This window comes from Phlebotomus argentipes, unplaced genomic scaffold, assembly GCF_947086385.1.
Source record: "Phlebotomus argentipes unplaced genomic scaffold, Phlebotomus argentipes genome assembly scaffold_4, whole genome shotgun sequence".
Classification (NCBI taxonomy): Eukaryota; Metazoa; Arthropoda; class Insecta; order Diptera; family Psychodidae; genus Phlebotomus; species Phlebotomus argentipes.
In genome coordinates, this window is record NW_026776174.1 from 372,302 (window position 1) to 393,530 (window position 21,229).

The 21,229-nt window shown below is 38.1% G+C and overlaps 1 protein-coding gene across 2 annotated transcripts; it reads right to left on the minus strand.

Annotated features, from left to right (window-relative positions):
• Window positions 1-479: 479 nt before the first annotated feature.
• Window positions 480-20,446, minus strand: LOC132258270 (cyclic nucleotide-gated cation channel subunit A). 2 transcript variants are annotated; one of them, XM_059755493.1, is made up of 12 exons: window positions 20,337-20,446; window positions 19,148-19,421; window positions 12,592-12,816; window positions 10,266-10,428; window positions 7,867-8,132; window positions 7,049-7,319; window positions 5,368-5,486; window positions 5,054-5,248; window positions 2,852-3,062; window positions 2,607-2,747; window positions 2,063-2,213; window positions 480-1,949 (listed from the first exon to the last, which is right to left on the minus strand). In XM_059755493.1, exons 1-12 carry the CDS (start codon window positions 20,444-20,446, stop codon window positions 1,820-1,822), a joined length of 2,256 nt encoding a protein of 751 aa, XP_059611476.1. In that variant the 3' UTR covers window positions 480-1,819. The 2 variants fall into 2 exon arrangements, with proteins under 2 accessions (XP_059611476.1, XP_059611475.1); XM_059755492.1 differs by lacking the exons at window positions 19,148-19,421; window positions 20,337-20,446 and adding an exon at window positions 14,139-14,325.
• Window positions 20,447-21,229: the final 783 nt, after the last annotated feature.

The window sequence follows — 21,229 nt, forward strand, 5'->3', positions numbered from 1 at the left end:
TTGCAGAGACAGCATCGATGCAGACGAAAGAATTTGACAATTTTCCTGTATCTTCTCTTATACGGAGTGTTCTGTGTGTGTGGCAAAAGAGAGAACAATAAAATTCAGGTGACTCTTCTTTGTCAATATAAACAATACTTTGGTCACAATGTTTGTTGCAACGCCTGACATGCAATTGTAGCAAGTGGTAAAAATGGGATTCGGACCAATAACATTCAGAGGAACAATCTTCTTGTGGCGCTTCTTGGTTTGCGATTGATTTCTCTTCCTCCACCGACTCAAATTACCCTTTTCACGGGATCTTTTCCACTTGTTTTCCTCCTCTGAAGACAGAAAATTTCCCATTCAATCGCTTGGACACACAAAAGATTCACACAGAAAATGCACCAATTTTTTTTTTGTATGCAAAATAACAATGAGACAAAAATACACTTTGTCCTCGTTGCTACTTTGATTATAAAACACAACAAAATGATATTCTTTCTCTGTTCTTTATTAAAAAATATAACACTATTATATCTCTTTTGACCAAAATACTCTGCCATCAAATTTGCAAACCTTTCTCAACAATCTTTCTTCTTACAATCTTTCCTAACATGCTTCACAATTTCATCATCTCTTCTCAAGTAACACAATAACATGATGAGATGTGCTATTATACATATAGAATTAGGGGAAATTCACCAGAGATTTTTCCATCGACGCTAAATTCACACGATCATCAAAAAAAGCACCTCAAATTAGGTGAGATGGTGAATGTGAGAGCTTTTTTCTCTCTCTCTCTCTAAAATAAATTACATAAATAAATTATAACTATATTAAAAAGCCATTTATATCCGAGTCAGACAATTAAATACCATTAAGCAATCAATTGTAATTAAATACAAATTGCTCAAACAATGGGAAGATTAAATTCTTCTGTGGATAGCAAAAGGTGGATTGAGATTCGATATTCAATACTGGTAAGAATACTAATTGTGCTACTGGCATTCTGGATCTCAACCTAAATATTGTCAATTAATTATATGTGACGTGTATGCAATGCATAGAATAGTTTTTAATACAATTGAGATGATAATTTCAATGCATCATTCGTTCCTTGAGGCTCCATTTATTCACTCTGCAAGTGAATTGATTTGTCAATTTAATGGAATTTATTATTTCATGGCAAAAACGTGAGGATATTTTAAGCATTGAAATAGAAAAACCTTCATTGATAAATTGTATATTAGGAAATGTGATCAAAAGTCGATGACTTTTCTTATTCGTCTGTCCTTAAGCAGCAAAATACACAAAAGAAAATCAAATTTAAAAATCCACCATAAGATTTTGTTATATTAATTTCTCTATACAATATATAATTTGAAAAATACTCCTTATTAATTGACTTTTTAAGGTGGTTTTCCTTCACAAATACCAAATTATACTAAAAATTTATGCCATAAAACTTGCACAGCGACATGACCAAGAACTTGAGACATTTTCCCATCCCTTCTCCTCCTCCTTCTCAGAAAGGAGAAGCTTTTCCAGACATGACTGCGAAAGAACAGCAAAGTTGATCGTGTGAAATGAGCTTTGACGGCATCTGATAAGACTTTCCCCATAAAATTCCATCCCATAATCACACAAATGACTCTTTTTTTTTAAACTCTTGAGGCACAAAGAACATTCTCCAGTTGATTTTCAAAAGAGATTCTCCACTTTAAAATCTAATTTTACACGAGAAGAAGAAGAAGAGAAAGAGGACAGAGAACTTATATGTTTTAGAGAGAGAGTGTGTGAAAAAAGGGGGAATGAAGAGGAAAAGTGGGAAAAAATTTCACAGTGTGTTCTGTTTGTTGGTCGATGAGGCAGACGATGCACGTGATTTCCGCCGACGTGGCTGCAATGATGAATGGATTCGCGATCTCTGAATTCTGCTCTGTTCATCGCCACATGGCAATGTGCTGCTGCTCAGCGGGCGGGGGTGAAAAAGGGGTAAACACAGTGTGAGTAAGTGAGTCAATTTCCCATGTTTTGCTGTATTGGAAAATGGAGGAAAAAAGCGCGCCTCTCTTCTCACCTCAATTCCAATTTTGCAATTCTCTGCTTCAATTTGGCCTGACTCGCCGAATATTCTGCCAAGAGACGAGCGAGGCGCAAATTCAAATTCTCAACAGCACTCTCCAATTTCACGACGCCACTCTCAAGGGAATCCTGCACTCGCTGCGAATCTGTAGAAATCGAGATAATGAATAAATTAATGACGAACGTGATTGAGGGAAATCACAAGTATTTATTGATAAGCACGCCAATAAAGGAATTTTCGCACAAAATTATATCAAGTTATTAGATTTGATGTGAAAATAAATTTAGCAAAAGAAACGTGCGATGTCTTAAGCAAAAAAAATATAAGCTTCTCACGATTTCTTATTCACTATTAAAATTGTATTGGAAAAACTTTTTCTTCATGATGATGGATTTCTATCAAATATGATCTTCTGTGCAGCACAAAGATTAATCTTTGCATCTCTGAAGAAATTGTGCTCATGCGAAGTTTTCCACAAGTTCATTGGCACAAGAGAGAAAAAAAAACCAACGACTTCAAGGAGCCAAATGCTACTTACTGGCAAAAACTTCTTCATCAAGTAATCCGTCCTTTCTAAGCAGTTGACAACCACGCTCGGTGAGGGAAGCTCTCGCCTCGGGATAATCTGCCAGTGTCTCCCACAAGTCACGTTTCGCCAGGCAGAATAAATCCGAATAGCCTGCAAAGGAAGTTTCCAATCCCCATTTGAGATTCTCCGGGCTAATTAAGTCATGCCAAGGAATGCATTGCAATTTTGGGGCAAATGTTAAGTGAAAGTGTCACCTATTGATCGGACGTTCGCCGTGCGACGATTCCCAGTCCGATTGCCGGCTATTTCCAGCACAGACACTTCGCCGAACACAGAGCCCGCGCCCAGCGTCGCCAGCACCATCACGCCGTCGTCACCCACCACCGACAGGCGACCGCGCTTCACGATGTACATCTCCTTGCCGACGTCACCTTTGCGGCAAATGTAGTCGCCCGGACTGAAAACCTGCCGAAGAAACACAATTTAATTGTTTCAATTGTATTTCCCAGCCACTCAAGGGAATATTCCACAAGGGGGAGATGTTATGGTCAGAAGTGGTGTACAGATCAAAAGAGAAGTGTTCTTTACATCTTTCTAGGTTATGTTACTAATTTAAGATAAATTTTACAAATAAATAACCTCCAAAATCATTCATTTTTTCGTCTAAAATGATAAAATTTGAATGAATCTGATGAAGCTGTGTTCATCATGCTAAAACTGATCATAACCTCTAAAATACTGTTTTAGGATACAAAATTGACTGTTTTAACAAATATTTGATTGATTTTGTACTCAGAAATGGCAAATTTTAAGAAATTCTTTAAGAGATGTCAAGGTAATTTTTAGGTTATGTTCAAAATTCCTTCCAAAAGAGCGATTAAAAATTGAATAACATCAAAATATCCACTGGAAACTTCAAATATTTCTAAAATATATTATTTCTCTGCAAGTTTTCAAGGTCATACAAGTAAAAATTACGTTTTTGTAGGTCAAAAACTTCTAAATTTGAGGTTATGAGACTTTAAGTGGTTGAAAACATCTCTTAAGTATCAAAAAAGGGTGAAGGAAGTATGAAAAAGTAATGTTTTAAGCACTGCCAAAGTTCTGGAAGTGTCTGTGATTCTTCACAGAAATTGTGGAAGTGTTAAAAAGTGTTGTACACTGTTTAACCGTATTATCTCCCCCTTGATATTCCACAGCGCACAAACTGTAATTTTCTGCATTTGTATTTAATTTTTTCTTTACGCAATTTGTTAGTAATGCTAAGCGATAAATAATAGATGGTAATTCTGTGTGATTGATACATAATCCACGATTGATAATACTTCATGACGCTTTGTTTCGCTATCATGAGAAATGCTTTAATTAAAACCTTCTCAATTTTTCCCAACACTTTGCGCACTATATTTAAATTCAGGGAAATTGCAATGGGAAATTCGTTTCATTTTTAATTAATGTATTTTTGTGGTAAGTGAATTAAAGATTTGTGTAATCAATTAATGTGTTTTTCATAATTATCTGGCGATTAAAACCACAGATTTATTTGCTGATTTACTTTAACCGCAAATGTAATCAATCCAGTGTTTATAAATAATTTATGATGAATCCATCATATAAATATGAATGCACGAATGTACATATAGTTCTTGTTCTATTAAAAGAAGATAAGGAAATTTATATACAAGTGAGTTTCATGCGAAATCCCATCACTTTTTTCCCCACCAACGCAAACCGATGTTCTCAATTTCTGAAGGAAAAAGGGATAATCAAAGAAATTTGAGTCAATTTCCTGAGGATTACATTCATTCTCCGTGGAATAAAAATGGAAGGAAATTTATCTCTCCAGCCATTCAGTGCGAAAAGGTGCCTTTTTTCTCCCTGCGACCCACGAAATTACTTTAAACACGCCAAATATTGAACTTTTCACTTTAAATATTGAGTGCTTCAATATTTAAATGAGAGAATTGCAGCATTTCATCTCCCACGTCGTGTTTTTTTTCATCCTCTTCTACTTGTGTGGCTTTCAGAGAAAATCAATAATTAAAATAATGATGTCGGAAATTGCTGATCTTTATTTTTTCCCGTATTACTCAACAGATTTCCTTTAATGCTTGATGGCCAGAAGGGAATATTTTGCTTATTTGCAGTTCGTAAGAAATTATTTTGTGTGGAAACACAATTATTCCGGATGAAAAACGTTTGCAAATGAATTTTATTGCAAGAATTTCATTCATCACAATCATAAATAAAATCAGGGCAAGTCTTATCAACTGTCTAGAAGTGGGATAATGTGCACTAAACATCTCTAAATCATCTCTAAATATAGGACGCGAGCGGGAGAAAATTATTAATCGCAGCGGGAGAAACTTTTTCAAGGGGATTCAACTCGTCAGACACAGCATTAAGTTTCCACAGGCAGTTGTGGGATGGGATAAAATTAGTGCAAAACTTCTCACCTGGAGCTTCAATTTAAGGACAAGCGCTTCGAGCAATCCGGGCTCGCAGTCTTGGAAGATCCTCACTTGCTTCAGCGTGTCCATGTGCACTCGAATGGCAATTTCCGCCTTGAGTTTGTCCGGCAGCGCCGCCAACACGCGCTCCTCGTCGAGTGCCCCACTTTGGGCCCACGTGTAGGCGAACCAGCGGATCACCTGAAAGTGATGCGACCTTTTAGCATCAGCACACATCCATCGGTGTCATCGACAGACTGTCGTGACCATTTACACCCAGAATTAGCATCGCAAAAGTGCTCCCACTATAGAATACTCACTCGTGCCTCGAGTTCGCCGCCAACCTTCCTGAAGGCCATATATTGTTTCACACCATCCATTCGGTTCTGAAATTCGACCCTCGCCACATTCATATTGGATATCATAGAGCCAATATTTCCTGTGTTGAGAGGAGAGAGAAGAAAATACACCGATCAATCACTGAATCCTTCCCAATAATTCCCTTTCTCTGCGCGCGAAGGCAGAGATGAGGAACATTGAGAGAGAGAGTCAATTTTTGCCCACTGATTTACAGCTGAATATTTGAATTCAGAGGCGAAGGTGAGATACTGTGTAATTTCTATGCAGATGCCATTATAATAACTCTGAACAATAGTATGCTAATTTAAAATTGAAATGAAAATTGGATTATGAAGACATGGAGAGAGAAGGACAGAGTGTGATGCGAATAAACTAGTTCAAAGATGCGTACAACATTGCATTATTACTTCTAGACGTGGAATAAATAAATAAAAAAATAATACTGGAAGATGTAAGAAAAGGGATTTCAGCTGCAACTGCTGAAAAATCGCGCAAATACAGTTTCCAAAGCGAAACAATGCGGAAAAACAATTACATGAATTGTGAGAACAATGCATGTGTTTCTGACATGTTGGTTAATTCAATTAAATTTTAGTGACGACAGAATTAAAAATAATAATATCCAATGAAGGCCTCATGAATTGAAAGAATTGATAGAGATTAAATAAATAAAAATAAATTTAATGTGATTTAAATTCATCAACCGCACTTCTTTGGAACGCAATTATTTCTAATTTTATCCTTGTAATTCCCTCGCGCAGCAAAGGAGTGGCCGCGACAAATTTAATTAATCAATTCTGGAGACATCTGGCTGTAATTTTATTGAGACCAATAATAAAATTAATGAACTTCTTTAATTGTGGTGTCGGTTGACCTACATTACACTTCGCAGAGAGATTTTCTTCTCGCAAGGAGAAAAAGGTCCCGAAAAGAGGTGTGCTCTCCATTCACCGCCTCAAAATCAGCCTCTCTGTGCCAAGGGGGAGATTAAACTGTAGAATTAAGCCTTTAAACTGTACGATTCCATGGTAGAAACGCTTTTTGGCCATCTTTTCTTGACCATAACCTCAAAATATCACTAAGAAATCCTCAAAAACACCAGTTGGAAGCTTTCCAGAGCACAAAATCATCTCTTACAATTTGGAAATGTCCTTCGAATTGCTGATTCAGAGTCAAAATCGTGCAGAAAACAGTCCTAATTACTCTTTTTGAGGTTATGTTTGATTTTAATACACTTTACAGTGTTTCTTGGGTTCCTTGGCATTAAAAGTTCAGAATAGAGATGATTTTTGCGACTTCAGCATAAGAACTGATGTGATAGAAAACAAATTATTCACTAAATCTGTGCTTTATTCATTACATAACCTAAAAAAAATTTTGGGATTGTTTCAAGCGAAAAAATCTAAGGGAATCCAAAAAATTCGTCAGTAATTCCTCACAAGAGGAATATTTTTAGTTTTCGAACACCTCTTCAAGCTATATTATCTCCCCCTTGCGCTGTACATCCTTCGCAGTGAATTCAATTTGAATTAACGACTCAGAGTGCACGACAACTAATTCTGCACTCCACCAGCTCTCGTCCTAATCTAGATTACTCTGTCGACGGTGTCATCGCAACTCCGCTCTTATGAATATATTTACCGACAATGGTGGCGAAGATGAGTACGCCGGCGAGAAAGTCCGCCACGACGAAGAGGTACTCGGCGTCGTTCTCCGGCGTTGGGGTTTCTCCAATGGTCGTGAGGGTGAGTGTGGACCAGTAGAAGCTGTAAATGTACTGACGTGACAGTGTCGAGTTCTTCGGTCCATTTAAGTTGTACACCCAATTGTCTGTGCCAAAGCCCAGAGCGTAGCTAATTGCAAAGTAGAGACACGCATTCCAGTGGATGAGCACAAGAATGGCCAGAACAACCTGTCCGGAAAAAGGGGGAGAGAGAAAAAAACACCCGCAAAAATTGATTTGAGTCCAAAGTAGATAAAAGCCTGTGGGCGGTGATGGTGAGGGTTGGGAAGAGAGCAATGTCTAATTCAATAGAAATTTCATTTGGACCTCCTCCACAATCGTGTGGAAATCCCTCCTGAACACTTTAGATATCTCCTCTACAATCGTCCTCTTTTCTCCATCCAGTCAAACAGTGAGCGCCCGCGAGAACGCGTGGCATTAGATGACTTTTTCGGCATTTTAATTATCCTGTGCTTTTGCACAGAAATCAATTTGTCAGCGAAATAACTTGAGGGAAAATTGACGCCTTGATTTTCGCATTCTTGACACATTTACTGAGAATAAAACACACACGCGTGACTCAAGCTCTCACTGTCCATCTCGTGAGGAGTTTATCACAAGAAAGGAGGGAGTGTTTGAAGGAGAGAGGAAAAAAAGGAGCGGAAAAACCCCCCGTCCAAAGGGTGAGAAAGAAAAACATATCGGATATTGAGAGAAGGGAAAATAAAATACCCACTTTGCATATTCGAAATACATTCGGATAGCCGGTAGCTGTTTCTGTCCTATCGAACCATTCCCACATCCTCGGCATACGCAGAAGTCTATTGATTCGCACGATAACAGGACACGGCACACGAGCATTGCAGGAGCTCGGCGGCCACCACAAGTAGGCAATATCGGTAGGAAGAATTGAGAGCAAATCGAGCCGCCAACCCTTCGTGGAGAAGTAGTGGCGACGCAATTTTGCGGCATTTCGCACTAGGAGCCCCTGCTCTAGGTAACCTGCAAGTGGAGAAAAAGGTTGAAAATGATCACATGTAGTCACACTGAATATTTTATTCCACTCTCTCGTCCTCTATTTTCACCACTCTGGGCTTCACATTGTCGTGGAAAAAGACGAAGAATATGTATTGAAACATCGAAGAATACAATGGAGGGTTGAAGAAGAAATCAATATTGCAATTTATATCGTGTTTTGACGACCGCATTTTCTAAGATTTCCCCCTTTTTTTTCATCCCCCCATTCATTCTCTGGACTCACACAGCATATTCTTGAGGGTGAGGTGATATCTTCACTTGTCATTCCTTCACCACAATAAACACGATATCGAGCCTCTGGGAATTCTTTAAATTGCTTTCAGGTTAAGTATCTTCGTCGCAGTAAATTGAACTACATCAACACATGGAAGACTATTAAAGAACGCTTCGACGGGTGAATCGAAAACTATGATAAGTTGATTTTTCGTGTTTCCCAAGAAATCTGTCTTAAACTGCAGTATTTCGCAAAAAATGCTTCTCTGATAAACATCCTAATTTCATATTGCCAGAATTTTCCTCAAATGTTTGTTCTTGAAAGACTTAAAATGAGGAAAATTTGGCATATTTTCAATTTTTCTTCAATACAAAACTTTGAAAAAGATCTATGAAAAGTTTTATAAATTAATTTCTTATAATGTGTTTGGATAAAATGTATAAAAATATATTAGAAATCGGCTTTTGGACAGTAATAATAAACAATAATTAATAATTATTGCAATTATTGCAATTATTGCATTTTTAAAACTTTTAGCGACTGTTTCGGTTAAAATTTGGCAAATTTCGCAGCGAAATTAGCGCTAAATTTTCAAATCGGTTTCCTAAAAAATGACAATTTTGACTTTTCATAGTTTTCTATCCACCCGTCGGCTTGGGTAATTCTAGAGACATCAATTGAGAGAGCATTAACTAAAATTGTATGCAAAATTTTCTAATTATTAATCACTTTTTATTATTAGATTAAAATTCCAATTTGCCTTTGAGAAACTATATCTTCTTCGGATGTAATTAAACAATGAATATTCATTGCTTATTTAAAATTGCGGGAAATAAGAATCTGGAGAGTAATTTATTTTAAAACGGATGCAGGATGTATGGCCATGTGACAGATAAATGAGTTAATTTAGAGAAGAAAATGTGTCAGCGGAAGAAAGTAATTTGCCTAAAAATTGCACAATTAGGCGGTCGAATGAGATAAATTGCCGTCTTTTGTTTGTTAATTGGGAAGAAAAATCCCTCAATTTTTTTTTACTCTATGACGACAATTGAACTTTTTGCGATGAGTCAACTTTCACTTAGGAAAAATCGAATACCGCATATTTTCCGCCATGATAAGCATCGACACACACGTAAAGTGTTGATTAAAGGCAATTCGTGTGTCGATTGTTGGGGAGCAATAGAGAAAAAACTCTTCAAGATTGAAACTTAATTCAGTGTATAAATTTTCCAACAATTTCAATTAAGTCCAGAGGAGAAAATCTCCCCACTAGCGGTGAAGCGGTTGCGATGTTGAGAAAACCGAAAAGCTTCAATCATTTAATGGTTGGTTTTGTGTGTATTAAAAAGAGAGACTGTGGAGGGTGAATTATTTACTCAATCCCCACAGAGCACATGTTTCCACTATTATTTCCCAGCACACACACACAAGTATAGTGTGTGCTGAGGAAAATAATCCCCAGAGTGAGAGCGAGAGCTATAAAGTTAATTGCTCAATGTGGGCGCAGTTTCAGCAATTTGTACTCGAAGCTCTGCGGTTTTTCTCCGTGGATAGAAACTTGACAAATTCAACACTATAGACAAACCGCACAAGTACAAGCGGCTACGGAAAATTATTCTCTTCCCTTTTTCACCCCCACTGCAAACCCTGTAAATATTCTTTCGCAGGAGGGAAGCCAGAAAAAAAGAATATAAGAATTTACGTTGCGGCTCCCAAGGAGTTACTTCTCCACATGAGACACACACACACAGTGCTATTGTTGGAGACATTATCCATAAGAAGCATCCTTTAGGGCTCATTTGAGGATGTTTCTCACCCTTCTGTAAGCCCCCAAAGATGGCTTGACATTCAAGGGTAACGTGGGTAACATTTTCTCTTCTTACCTTCGTGACAGTGAACAAGTGTATCGATGATGTAGATAAAGTCACACGTGTAATCAAGAATCCACCACAGAGCGGGGGATTTCTTGTTCAACTCCCAGAAGACGGCACGTCCTATCACAAAAATGACATTGTAGAGAACGGCGACGGACACAACGAGCAACCACTGGAAATGGGTGAAAGGAAGAAAAAAAAGAATCGCATTAGAGCCCAATAAACTTTTCCATTTTCACTTATATGATGGCGGATCACATTTGAATACTCCTCAGTGTATTGTTGGAATTTTAATGGAATCCATTTGATTAATTTCTCTTTTATTTACACACTCCTCAGCAAATGAACACACCATTTCGAGTGTGAGAAAAGGGTCAATTTTGCACCATTAACCAGATTAATTGCTGAGAGTTGGCGCTGTGAGTTTGACAAAGTTGCGGATGGTGTAATTCTCTAAAACGCTCGATTAGACACTGAAAGGGTGACAATTGAGCTCTCTATGAGTCAACAAATGTGTGCGAGACTTCTCAAGGCGTCAACAGAAAAAGAAACTTTCTTCTCACGTGAGTAGTTTTTTTTTCTCTCTCAAAAATCCCTTCTTGAAAGCTAGAAACTTCTTCAATCACACTTCATCGCACTTTTATGGCCTCTTCTCATTGAAATTTTTCTTTCAATTTTGTGGCTAAATTCACTCCTCATCTCCTATCGGCAATGATTTTGCAGATTGTGAAGCGATAAAATGTGATTTTTCATCGTACAGCCAAAAGCCCATAAAAGTGGCTCAAAAGGACATTTATGCAGTGCGCTGAATCCATTATTGTAACCATAAATCACAGAAAAGAGCTTCGCTCTCACGACTGCCTCAAAAATGCGGATGGGAATGTTTAATTTAGTTCACAAAAGACGCCCTAGACTGAATTTAGAGACTCTAGAGTTGGAGATAAATTGCATATTTTATAGCGATACCATTTTAAGATTGTCCATGATTCAATATTTAACAACAAGACACAATTTCCATCTGTCAAATGAGGCTCTAAATATACTAAAGTCACTTTGAAAAGCATAAGCAGACTCTCTATATTAATTTTCCGTATAGTAAATTCAAACATATTACATGGAAAAGATAAAAAATATGCCGCAATTTGTAACCAATTTTCGAAAGCTCAAATAACTGTGAAATTTCATTAGGAGCATCCCCTAAAATTGTGATAAATTTCTCCACAAAGCCTCTGTTATGAAAATTCAACAAATATTCATGAGATTGTTTATTGCTTCCCCCCAAAGAACCCCACACTTTCCCGCATTCAAAAATCATATGATATATAATACGGGAGGAAATTACTAAATTCATTAATAAGAGGGAGTGAGAATTAAATTAATTTGCGTGTGTTTCACTAGAGTTTGTGGAAAATTTACCCTTGAGGAAGGAAGTGCCTTTGCCTCTCTAAACTAAGGAGCAAAGAAAAATTAAAGAGCAAAGCCTGACATTCTTGTTATGAATTGAAAATTATACTCAAATGATGAAGAGTATATCAAAGAACACGGAAAGAATGTTAGAATTCCCATGAGTTTCAAGTGTCTTTTCAACTCCCAATATTTTCACAGAAATTCCTACGTAAGTCATTAAAAATACCACGACGTAAAAATTACCCCCAAATTGAATCCAAGGGTGGGAAAGATTTCTAGTGTGAGAATAAATATTGAGAGAGAAAATATTGTCCTTTCTCATTAGCAATCCCTCCTTGGGCGGCATGAAGAAGCAAGGAGGAGATAATATGCCTTAGATAAAGTTTTTAGAATGAATTATAATGAATTTCTTATGTTTCTAATCAATATTTGTGTAAGAATTCGCTTCAAAACACATTTTTGCATATCTTTTCCGAACATAACCTCAAAAATATCGCTAAAAAATCTCCAAACACTACGCTTGGAAGCTTTCAGGATCACAAAATCATCTGTTTTGGTTTGCCAATGAACAGAAAACACAGATTCAGAGTCAAAATTGTTAAGAAATCATTCTAAATACCAATTTGTCATGTTAAAATCAATATTTTTTTAGGTTATGTTCAACTTCAACACGATCAGAAGTGTTTCTTAGCATTCTTAGCCTAATTCTGCCAATGATTAACGATCTGTCGAACTTGAGCAGAAGAATTAATGCGTTAGAATACGTATTATTTTCTAAATTTATCCTTGATTCATTACATAACCAATAAAAAGGATTATTTTGATTGTTTCCAGCGCAAAAAATCAAATGGAATCCCAAGAATCGGGATGATTAGTCAGCAAAAGAAGCTTCTTCTGAGCTGTTTGGTTTGGGGGTTGAGCAACTCACCCTGTAGTGTGAAGGCAAGGACGGATCGACTGACAACCGATTGCAGAAACTATCACCGTTGGTTGGTTCAGATGGTTCACCAGTGGTCTTCTTGGTTGCTGGGATGTTTGAGAATTTGTCCAGGAACCAATCTTGTGTGTTGGATCGGCCCCTCTTGGATAGTCTAAATCTCAGTGCATTGAAGGAACGACGCAGTGCTGTTAACTTTGACTGCCCCGATGTTTCCTGCAAGGGATTAAGAGACAATTTTTGGTATAATTAGTCGCAATGTAAATGGTCGTTTTCCATCCGACACCATCGCCATTTTACCCGCCAAACGGCCTAAAATGTTAATGAGAAAAGTTGCATTTAACGACTCATATAGTCAGTTTTGTGATTTTCTTCATGGCATAATAATGAGTGTTTGTGTAAATATATCCGCAATTTGTATTCATAGCTAAACAACTAATTAAGAGATGTTTTTGGTGAGAACTCTTGGCAAAATAGACTCGAGGGCAATTCTGGAAGACCATAAAGGAAGCATTTAAGCTCTACAAGTAATGTGCCAAAGCGTCTGCCTCTAATGTTTGTCCCTCCCTTTAAAAACTTCCACTCATTCCACATCTCCAACTGTGTCGAGGAATTCGACAATTTTATTTATTTTGTCAACAATTCAATATATGCAAAGTTGATGGATTTCCCCATCTGGTAATGTTAGATAGATGGGAGACGGGATTCTTAGGAAAATTCCTCCGTGCGGGTTTGTTGAACTTTAAAGCTCCTCGGCATGGATTGATGAAAGCTCCATGGAGAAAATTCGAATGGCAATTGAGCTCTCTCTCTCAGGGCTTTTCCTCAATTTAGAGACAGAGAAAGAAGGATCGAATAATAAGAGCTTTAAGTAAGAAAAAAAATCCGTGAGTTTGTTTCAGTGAAAATTGGGATGAATTTCGTCATCATTAGATGACGAAACAAATGATATTCAGAGGAATTCAATCTCCTTTGTTTGCTAGAACCAAGAAAAGCCACGGAATTTCGGATAAAATGCAGTGTTGCATGTGAGGATTTCAATTCAAGGTGCCTGAGAGAATGGGAAGGAACCTAAAAATAAATGAATTCCTCAATTCTTCACACGCAATTTCCAGTCTCAACTCCATCAAATTGATACAATTTTCTTTATTGCATTAGCGGATAGAGGCAAAAATAGCCAAAGACAATTAAAGTCGTGAAAAAATAGCACTGTGAGGAGAGAAAAAAAGATGTTCTCGTCAATTAATACATCACATTCCGCGCCCTCTCACTCCCACTCGCGGGCGTTTTGTACAAAGTGCCTGAGGCAATTATTGAAGGAGAAAAAAAACTAAGATGCAGAAAAATTGCTCGCACTTCTAAGAAACTATGAATATCTTTTTATTCTGCCGTGGAGTAAAATATTAAATAGGCATTTATTGCATTGTATATTTAAGAAGATGAGAGTGAGAGAGAGATGATTCGCTGGAGCATTACAAAATGATACAGGAAGTGTGGAATTTTGCATTCAATTTTTCATCTCACATGGGGATAATTACCCGAATATTTTCACCTCCAATCGCGGATATGTCAATCTTCTGAACCATTCTTGGCTCGCAAAGGGAGGATTCGGAGTGTGTGTGGTTATAAGGCAGCACGATCACTAGATGTGGGCTCACTGAAATCACTTTCAACGTCACTCACTTCTAATGTGTAAACTTCCGGGAAGATTGGCAATATCATTATATTTAGTGCACTTTCTCGGTGACTTCCATGCTCTTCTTAAATTTATACTTCACTATACAAAATAACTGCCTGTTTATCACAGATTCCTCATCGAACGCCCACACTTTCTGTCCTGGAAGGAATGATCGCTCTGACTTTGGGCATTTAGTCGCACTATTGTTGATTGAGGCAAATTAAACAGATAAAATCGCACTATTCACTTGGCGCACTTCAAGAATTCTCGTCGACCTGAAAGCTTTCACAGCTTTAGCTTTGCTCTCGCGAACTGCGAGCACTGAAGCCCAGTAAGATCTCTCGAAGTCTGTTCACCGCACACGAATTAGACTAGAATAGATTATTTTCCCACAATTACACCATTTTTACTGAAACATGAAGAGAGATTAGATGTATAGGAGAGAAATAGAATAGAATCGATTCACTTTTTCTCTCTGTCTTCGCTAAAGAATTTTTCACTTTGGAACACGCGAGATGAGGAAATGCGGCTCTTGAGAATCACGATATTCAGTTTCAATCCAATTTTTTCATCACACGTTGCATTGATTTATTTAAATACTTTAAATGCTTTTAGATTAACTAAATGTGTAACTGTAAGATTAGAATTGAAACCCTAAAGAAGAATTAGAATTATGTTGTTCATTAATATTTGCAACTCTATCACACCCCGAAGCCAATTAGCGAAGAGCTTTTCACCATTTATACGGAGGGAAAAATAAAACTGACTCTCAAATCGCTTTTTCATGTTTTGTTGCAAATGAAAATCGCCCGAGGATTCTATTTTACTTGCATTCACAATAAAGCCTCTGGGCAGAAGCTCTAGTGGGAGTATTTTCAGCCCAAACAGTGCGTGTTTTAATTCCGATTTGATGCCTCAATTGTGATGCAAATGACTGTTGCATTTTTTTCGTTAATAACGACTAAATATGCTTTCAGTTTTGCATCATTTTGCCCTGGAGCGAAAATTCATCAAGAAAAAGCTCTCCTATTCATGAATGTGAAGCAAAGGCAAAGCGGAACTAAGACGCATAATATACTTATTTACAATTTACAATATTCTCCGGCATTCAATGTGATTTCCTCGGAAAGAAATGATATGGAATAGTGCGGAGAAACACTAATTGAATATTGAAATAGACATGAAAATTCAGCCGAAGATGTCAATGGAAAAAAAATCAGGAAGATTGTGAAATTTGCATTGATTTCACGTATTTTATTATTGTTTGATCGCTTGATTGTGCAATTGAGGGTGACGCACTTTGAAGTTCACTTGCTTGATGAAATTTCAATTAATTAAGCATTAATGTGACAATGTTAAATTCAAGTAAATAAAAGTATTTGCTGTACGTGACACTTTTTGCTAAATGCAAACCCAGTGAGACAAATTCCAGTTTTGATATTTCACCATGAATATTCCATGGATTTTTGCTCATTCAATTTTCAAGCCTTTGATTTTCATCTTACATGTGTGATTTTGAGGTCATTTTCGGATGAAAATGTGCTGTAGAAACTTTGGAAATTTCAACACAACGTCGCAGGGAAAATGATGACACAGAATGTTTGTTATTGAACATTCTCTGACAGAGTTTGGAAGCTTGATTAGAATATCTTGTGGTTTCTCGTGTCAAGCTTCAGGCAATCTTGTTTCATTAGAGAGCATACTTTATCGATATATACAAAGTCACGTGAAGCTGTAATATGTTTTTGGCAAAAGAAGAGACAAATCCACTGGGAAAATCCTGATGGTGAATTTTCAAATATGAAATTAACCTATAATCTTGAGTTTAATTGAAAATGTGTGTTTGATATACATTTTCACCCGGACTTTCATTATACAAAACTTACTTCATCGCACCCAGATCACCCTGGAAAATTGCCATAATAGCTGTTTGATAGTTTTCATAGCAAAATAACAGAGAAAACAGTCAAGACAAAGCTTGGAAAGTGGAACGATAATTAGCCCCTTGTGCTGAAGCTATTCCTCCTTACTCGTGAGAAAATCTTGATAAAGTGAATAAGCTTCGGATACAAGTAATTGTCGCATATTGAGTTTCAAAGTTTTGCAAATATCATTTTGGAAATATGTCACATGCAAACCACACGATAAATTCCCCCAATCATGAACTCCTTCTCAGCTTCATCATGATGAGATTTTCACACATGAGAAGGTGAGAAAAGTATCCTTTCTATGGTCAACTTCAAAGGACGCCACAACACTTCCACTCCGAGACCACTTTGAGAGTGTGGAGAACTCGTTAAAAAACCATCACACAATTCGGGATAGCGAGCAAAAAAAAATATGTTTACTTTCAATTCATGAGGCACAAATTGGAGTGAATTCTGTCTGCGTGGAATTTAGCACCGGTGGAGGAAATTTCTCAAGCATTTACCGGGTATACGGAAAAGTTGCGATAAGGAAGAAGGGAAAAAAAGCCACGCAGCGAGTTAAATTGATGTTAAGCGGATAACTAAGCGGAGACGACTGAAGTGCTCAAGACACGACAATTGATATCTAATCCCATTCCCGCTTTTCTGCCTTGTTGTGTGTTTTAACAACGAATTGCCTCTGTCAGTGTATTGTATTGAGGTATTCTCGACGGCCAACCCTCTTGGGTGCCTCACCTGGCCGCCAAACCACCCACAGAAAGACCTCAAAGGCATCAATACTGAAGCGGCTTTTTACTCTCACACTCAAAGTCAATTGGAGAATTTCCTTTTGCCGCCACAACCGCATGACAGCCTGAGCTTTTCGCATAAGCTTCATCCCCTCGAGAGCACTTTCCGCTGCACAAAGCACTCATCCAATTTTCTGTGCTTTTGCTCAGCACAACAACCCAATAATTAACATGCTTCTTAGAGACACACACACAGACAGTGACTTGAATATATTTCTTTCTTCGCCCAACAGGAGCTGCTCAAAAAAAATCCCAAGTGCTTTTCTTACCCGCAAAAGTAGTTACAACACGACGGTTTCGTTCGCCAGCAAACAAAAAAAAAGTAGCTGCCAACACTTGGCCAAACATCAAACTTTCCCACTCTACTTTCACTCTCTTTCTCTGGGCGTTTACATATATTGAGCAGAAAGATCAACTTCTTGAGATTGCCACCAAGAGAGCGTGCCTTGGGAAACATCATGAGAATGAGAATCTAGTCCAATAGCAATTCAATCAATAAAGTTGGCCATTTTTTAGTCTGCAAGCAATTCAAAGCAGTGGAGTTTGCTGCTTAATTCACAAGATGCTTGAAAAAAATATTTGTAATATATTTTAATTCATTTCACTTGGAAACTTTGAGGAAAAGTTGATTTTTTAGAAGTCTTTTGGATAAAATGTGCTCAAAAAGTATGAAAAATCGACTGTGGAATTTAATATTTTCAGTTTATCTACTTATTTTGCGCTTTTTCAGTTAAAAAGTTTAATAAACACCAATAAAATCAAGTGAAAAATTTAGAAAACAATTTTTACAGAGCAATATTAGTAGTTTAACGAACGATTGAAGATATTTTGAGGCAAATTTGGCCTTTTGTAAGGGAAATTGTAGTCAAAAATCAAACCCTAAACATCTGCGGTATCAAACAACAATATATCTACACTTATAATGTAATTACAAAATTTAATTGTGGTTGCGAATGGCAGTGAAATCCACTCACACATGTGGGTGAGGAAGTTAATTTGTGAAATCGCATGAATAGAATAGCAAAATGTGGATTAATTAATTAATCCGATATGCCATTGAGAAAGTCACGTGCTCAATAATTTCAATAGCAATAAAAGTTTCCACTACAACTCCACACCCACCCCATCTCCACCTCCTCCATTAGTGTGATTGACAATGAAGCCCCGCAGAATTGCTCCCCCGGGCGACAGGAGGGTCGCAATGTATCAATCACAAATTTTAATTAACATCAAACAATAACCGTGTCAATTTATACCCATAGTTGAACTCATTTGAGCCTAGCATAATGGATTTTCGGTAAACTGGCGGTTAATTATTTTAGTGTGACTTTCAGTCATGCCGCTATCATCATCATAATCATCGTGCTGTAACAGCCCCAGAGACAGAACCAGAGACATTGTGCAGAGGGCTGGGCAACATAGGCGATTTCCGCCCTGCACAAGTCAAGCGTTGCGGAGATGCTTGAATTAATGCGGAAGTGGAGCTCATTCGTGCGTGCCGCAAAGTGCGAGGGCGGTTATGGGGCTGGTGAGGGATGTTTTCACATGCGACTCGAACAGGTGTCTGACATAAACCACCACCCACGGGACAGGCGAGTCTCGCGGCGCACAAACAATCACTTGTGTATTCGGAATTGATGATGGAGTCACCATTATATATCCCCACTATTTGCTGAATTGATCAAGTGTTGGTTAAATGCGTCGTTTATGCCATCAAGTGGCGTATGTTATTTAGCAATTCTCCTTGCACACTCAAAGATATTGAATATTGCATCAAGGAGTCAAGTAAATCCAAAGTCTGGTGCTTTAAAGTTAAGTTTGATAGAATCTCATGTCGCTGTGCAAGTCTTGCTGAAGAATTTGTTCATTCTGTCCACTTTTTGTGAACGGACATTTTTACGAGTGGGCAGTTTGCGTGAAAATTTATCGATTTGCCTCCCGGACTGTCCTCTCCACCACACTGCTGTTGGCCAATAAATTTGATCTTGCACACGAAATTGAAATGAACTTAACCTTCAACTTGTGTTACCCTTGAAAGGTAAATATTTGACTCATCAAGATATAGTGGCACTTTTCCCACAACGTGCGGGCGCTTTGGCATTCACGTGGCGGGAAAAGTGCCCCTGAGAGTGTGTACGATGGCGATGATTTACCTTATTTTGCGCCTCATCGTCGTTGGGAATCTCCAGTCCGGCGCGAATGTCCTGCATGGAGAGTGTGGCGTCTGGACCCATGACATCTGCCAGCTCGAAGCGCCGAGTGCAATTGGCGAGGGTGGCATTGGTGAACTGGGACGAGGGGACTGTGGAGGAGATGTTGGTGGCACCATGGAAATTGCTCTGGACGTCTGCAAATGACGTCGTGCTGTACAGTGGTCCATTTATGGCTCGTATTCGATGGGGATTCTGATACAGTGCACTCGGATATCTGCAACAGTGACGACACGATGTGTCATTGCACACGAAAACAGGCCAGCAAATTGGTAAATTTCAATGCTAAATGGGAATTAGCTTGTGTTTCACTCCAGAGAAAGAGACACAGAGCATTTATTAAGAGGAGTATGCTTTGTGAAATTGGATATATATACACCGAAAAGACACCCTCTCGAGAGATCCCATAACACGAAATGAATATAATCTCATTTCTGTAAAGTCAATTGCTAGTTATAAAAAATCTCATGGGTTATTCCTATCCATGCTTCTCCATTTCTTCCACAATAATTAGATTTCTTGCAATTTTCTTTCAATTTCCCATGCAATTTATGAAGACTTTCTTTCAAATTGCTCCCCATATTCTCCCCAGGGTTCAAAGCTCAGTAAATTGAATTAATTGGAATGTACTGAAAACTTTGAAAATGCTCCAAGATAAAGAAATGTGGATTCATTAAGCCAGATGACAATATTTAAATGAAAGTTATCTGTCTGTGGTATTTCTATTTAAAGCATGAATTTTACAAGAAAGAAAGTTCCTTCCAAGAGAGATTAAATTGAATTTCTACTCTTGCAACTGTTTCTACGCAAGTTCCTATCAAAATACCTCAAAACTTCCGAACATTGCAGAGTGAGCAATCAACCATAGCCCAGGAACCGTCAAACAAATAATCAAAATCATCTTGATATTCACCAGGGAAACTCACACACACGAGAGAGTTACCCATGAACCCTTAAATTGATTATTTGCATTCCCGTGGGAACAGTAATATTTCATCTCGACCTTTCTCGCTCAGGTGCTTTTTCCTGAGTGAAAATTTCAATTGCAACGCTCACGTAATCTGAGCGGAAATACCCAGGATTTATATATAATTTATCTTAAGGGATGCAATTTATAGAGCCCCATTCTCACCTGTAACTGTATCTGGAGAAGTCGTAATCGCTGGTCTCATTAGTTCGGCGGGCGTTGATCATGGAAATTGCTCGGTCTCCACGAGCCGCTGCCATCATATACGTCCACATTGCGTTTCATGGCACAGGCCAGCTCCCGCGGTGTTAATTGAAGAAACACCTCGCGGGAGGGACTCTCGATCTAATCTATATATAGAGTGTCAACTTCACAAACTGCAAGTCTTTCGCGTGCTTCAATTGAATTCACTTAGACTGGTGTGAATTTACAGCTGAGATCCATGCCTGTTGCCGAGGGAGAAAAAGTCATTAACATATATACAGCTCAAGGCTTCCCCATATGATTATTTGTGTGGATAAATCCGCCCTCGGGCACTACAAGATGCCCATCGAGGGCGCTCAATTAAATAGGGGCGTTGGTGATGTGTGTGAGAGAGAGTGAAAGGTCATTTAATGGAATTGTGCCATTGATTGTGATTCAATTTGGCTGAATTATCACCAGGCGGCCCCATCAATTAGTGAATAGGTCTCTGTCCTCAAATTACACCCAATAAAAATTCAGCAGGGAACCCAATTTACTTAATTAATTTGCAACTTGCAACTTTCTCGCTCTTCCCGTGCGCCAAGAAGCAACACCACATGAATCGCTTAAGAGCGTTGAAAATGCGGGGAGTGTGCGATGTTTGTGAGGAGAAATTACATAAAAACACCATAAATCACTGAATGCCCTCAAGTGCCTTTATCTTCAAAAATTCCTACGTGCTCTGAAAGGTAGAAGAGATTTTTTTTTCGTCTGGAGTATATCCATTTCAAAGAGAATAAACGTGCTAAACATTTCCTCGTCTTCGAGCGCAAAAGAATTCAAATTTTGGCCTCACGACTCCTCAGCATCATGCG

Bases quoted from the DNA above. Each gene is read 5' to 3' on its own strand.
- LOC132258270 (XM_059755493.1), bottom strand. From the start codon at position 20,446: ATGTGGACGTATATGATGGCAGCGGCTCGTGGAGACCGAGCAATTTCC. The intron at 12,817-19,147 runs GTAAATCATCGC...AATCCCTTGCAG, and splicing joins ACGATGAGGCGCAAAATAAG to GAAACATCGGGGCAGTCAAA. The intron at 2,214-2,606 runs GTAAGTAGCATT...CGATTTCTACAG, and splicing joins TGATGAAGAAGTTTTTGCCA to ATTCGCAGCGAGTGCAGGAT.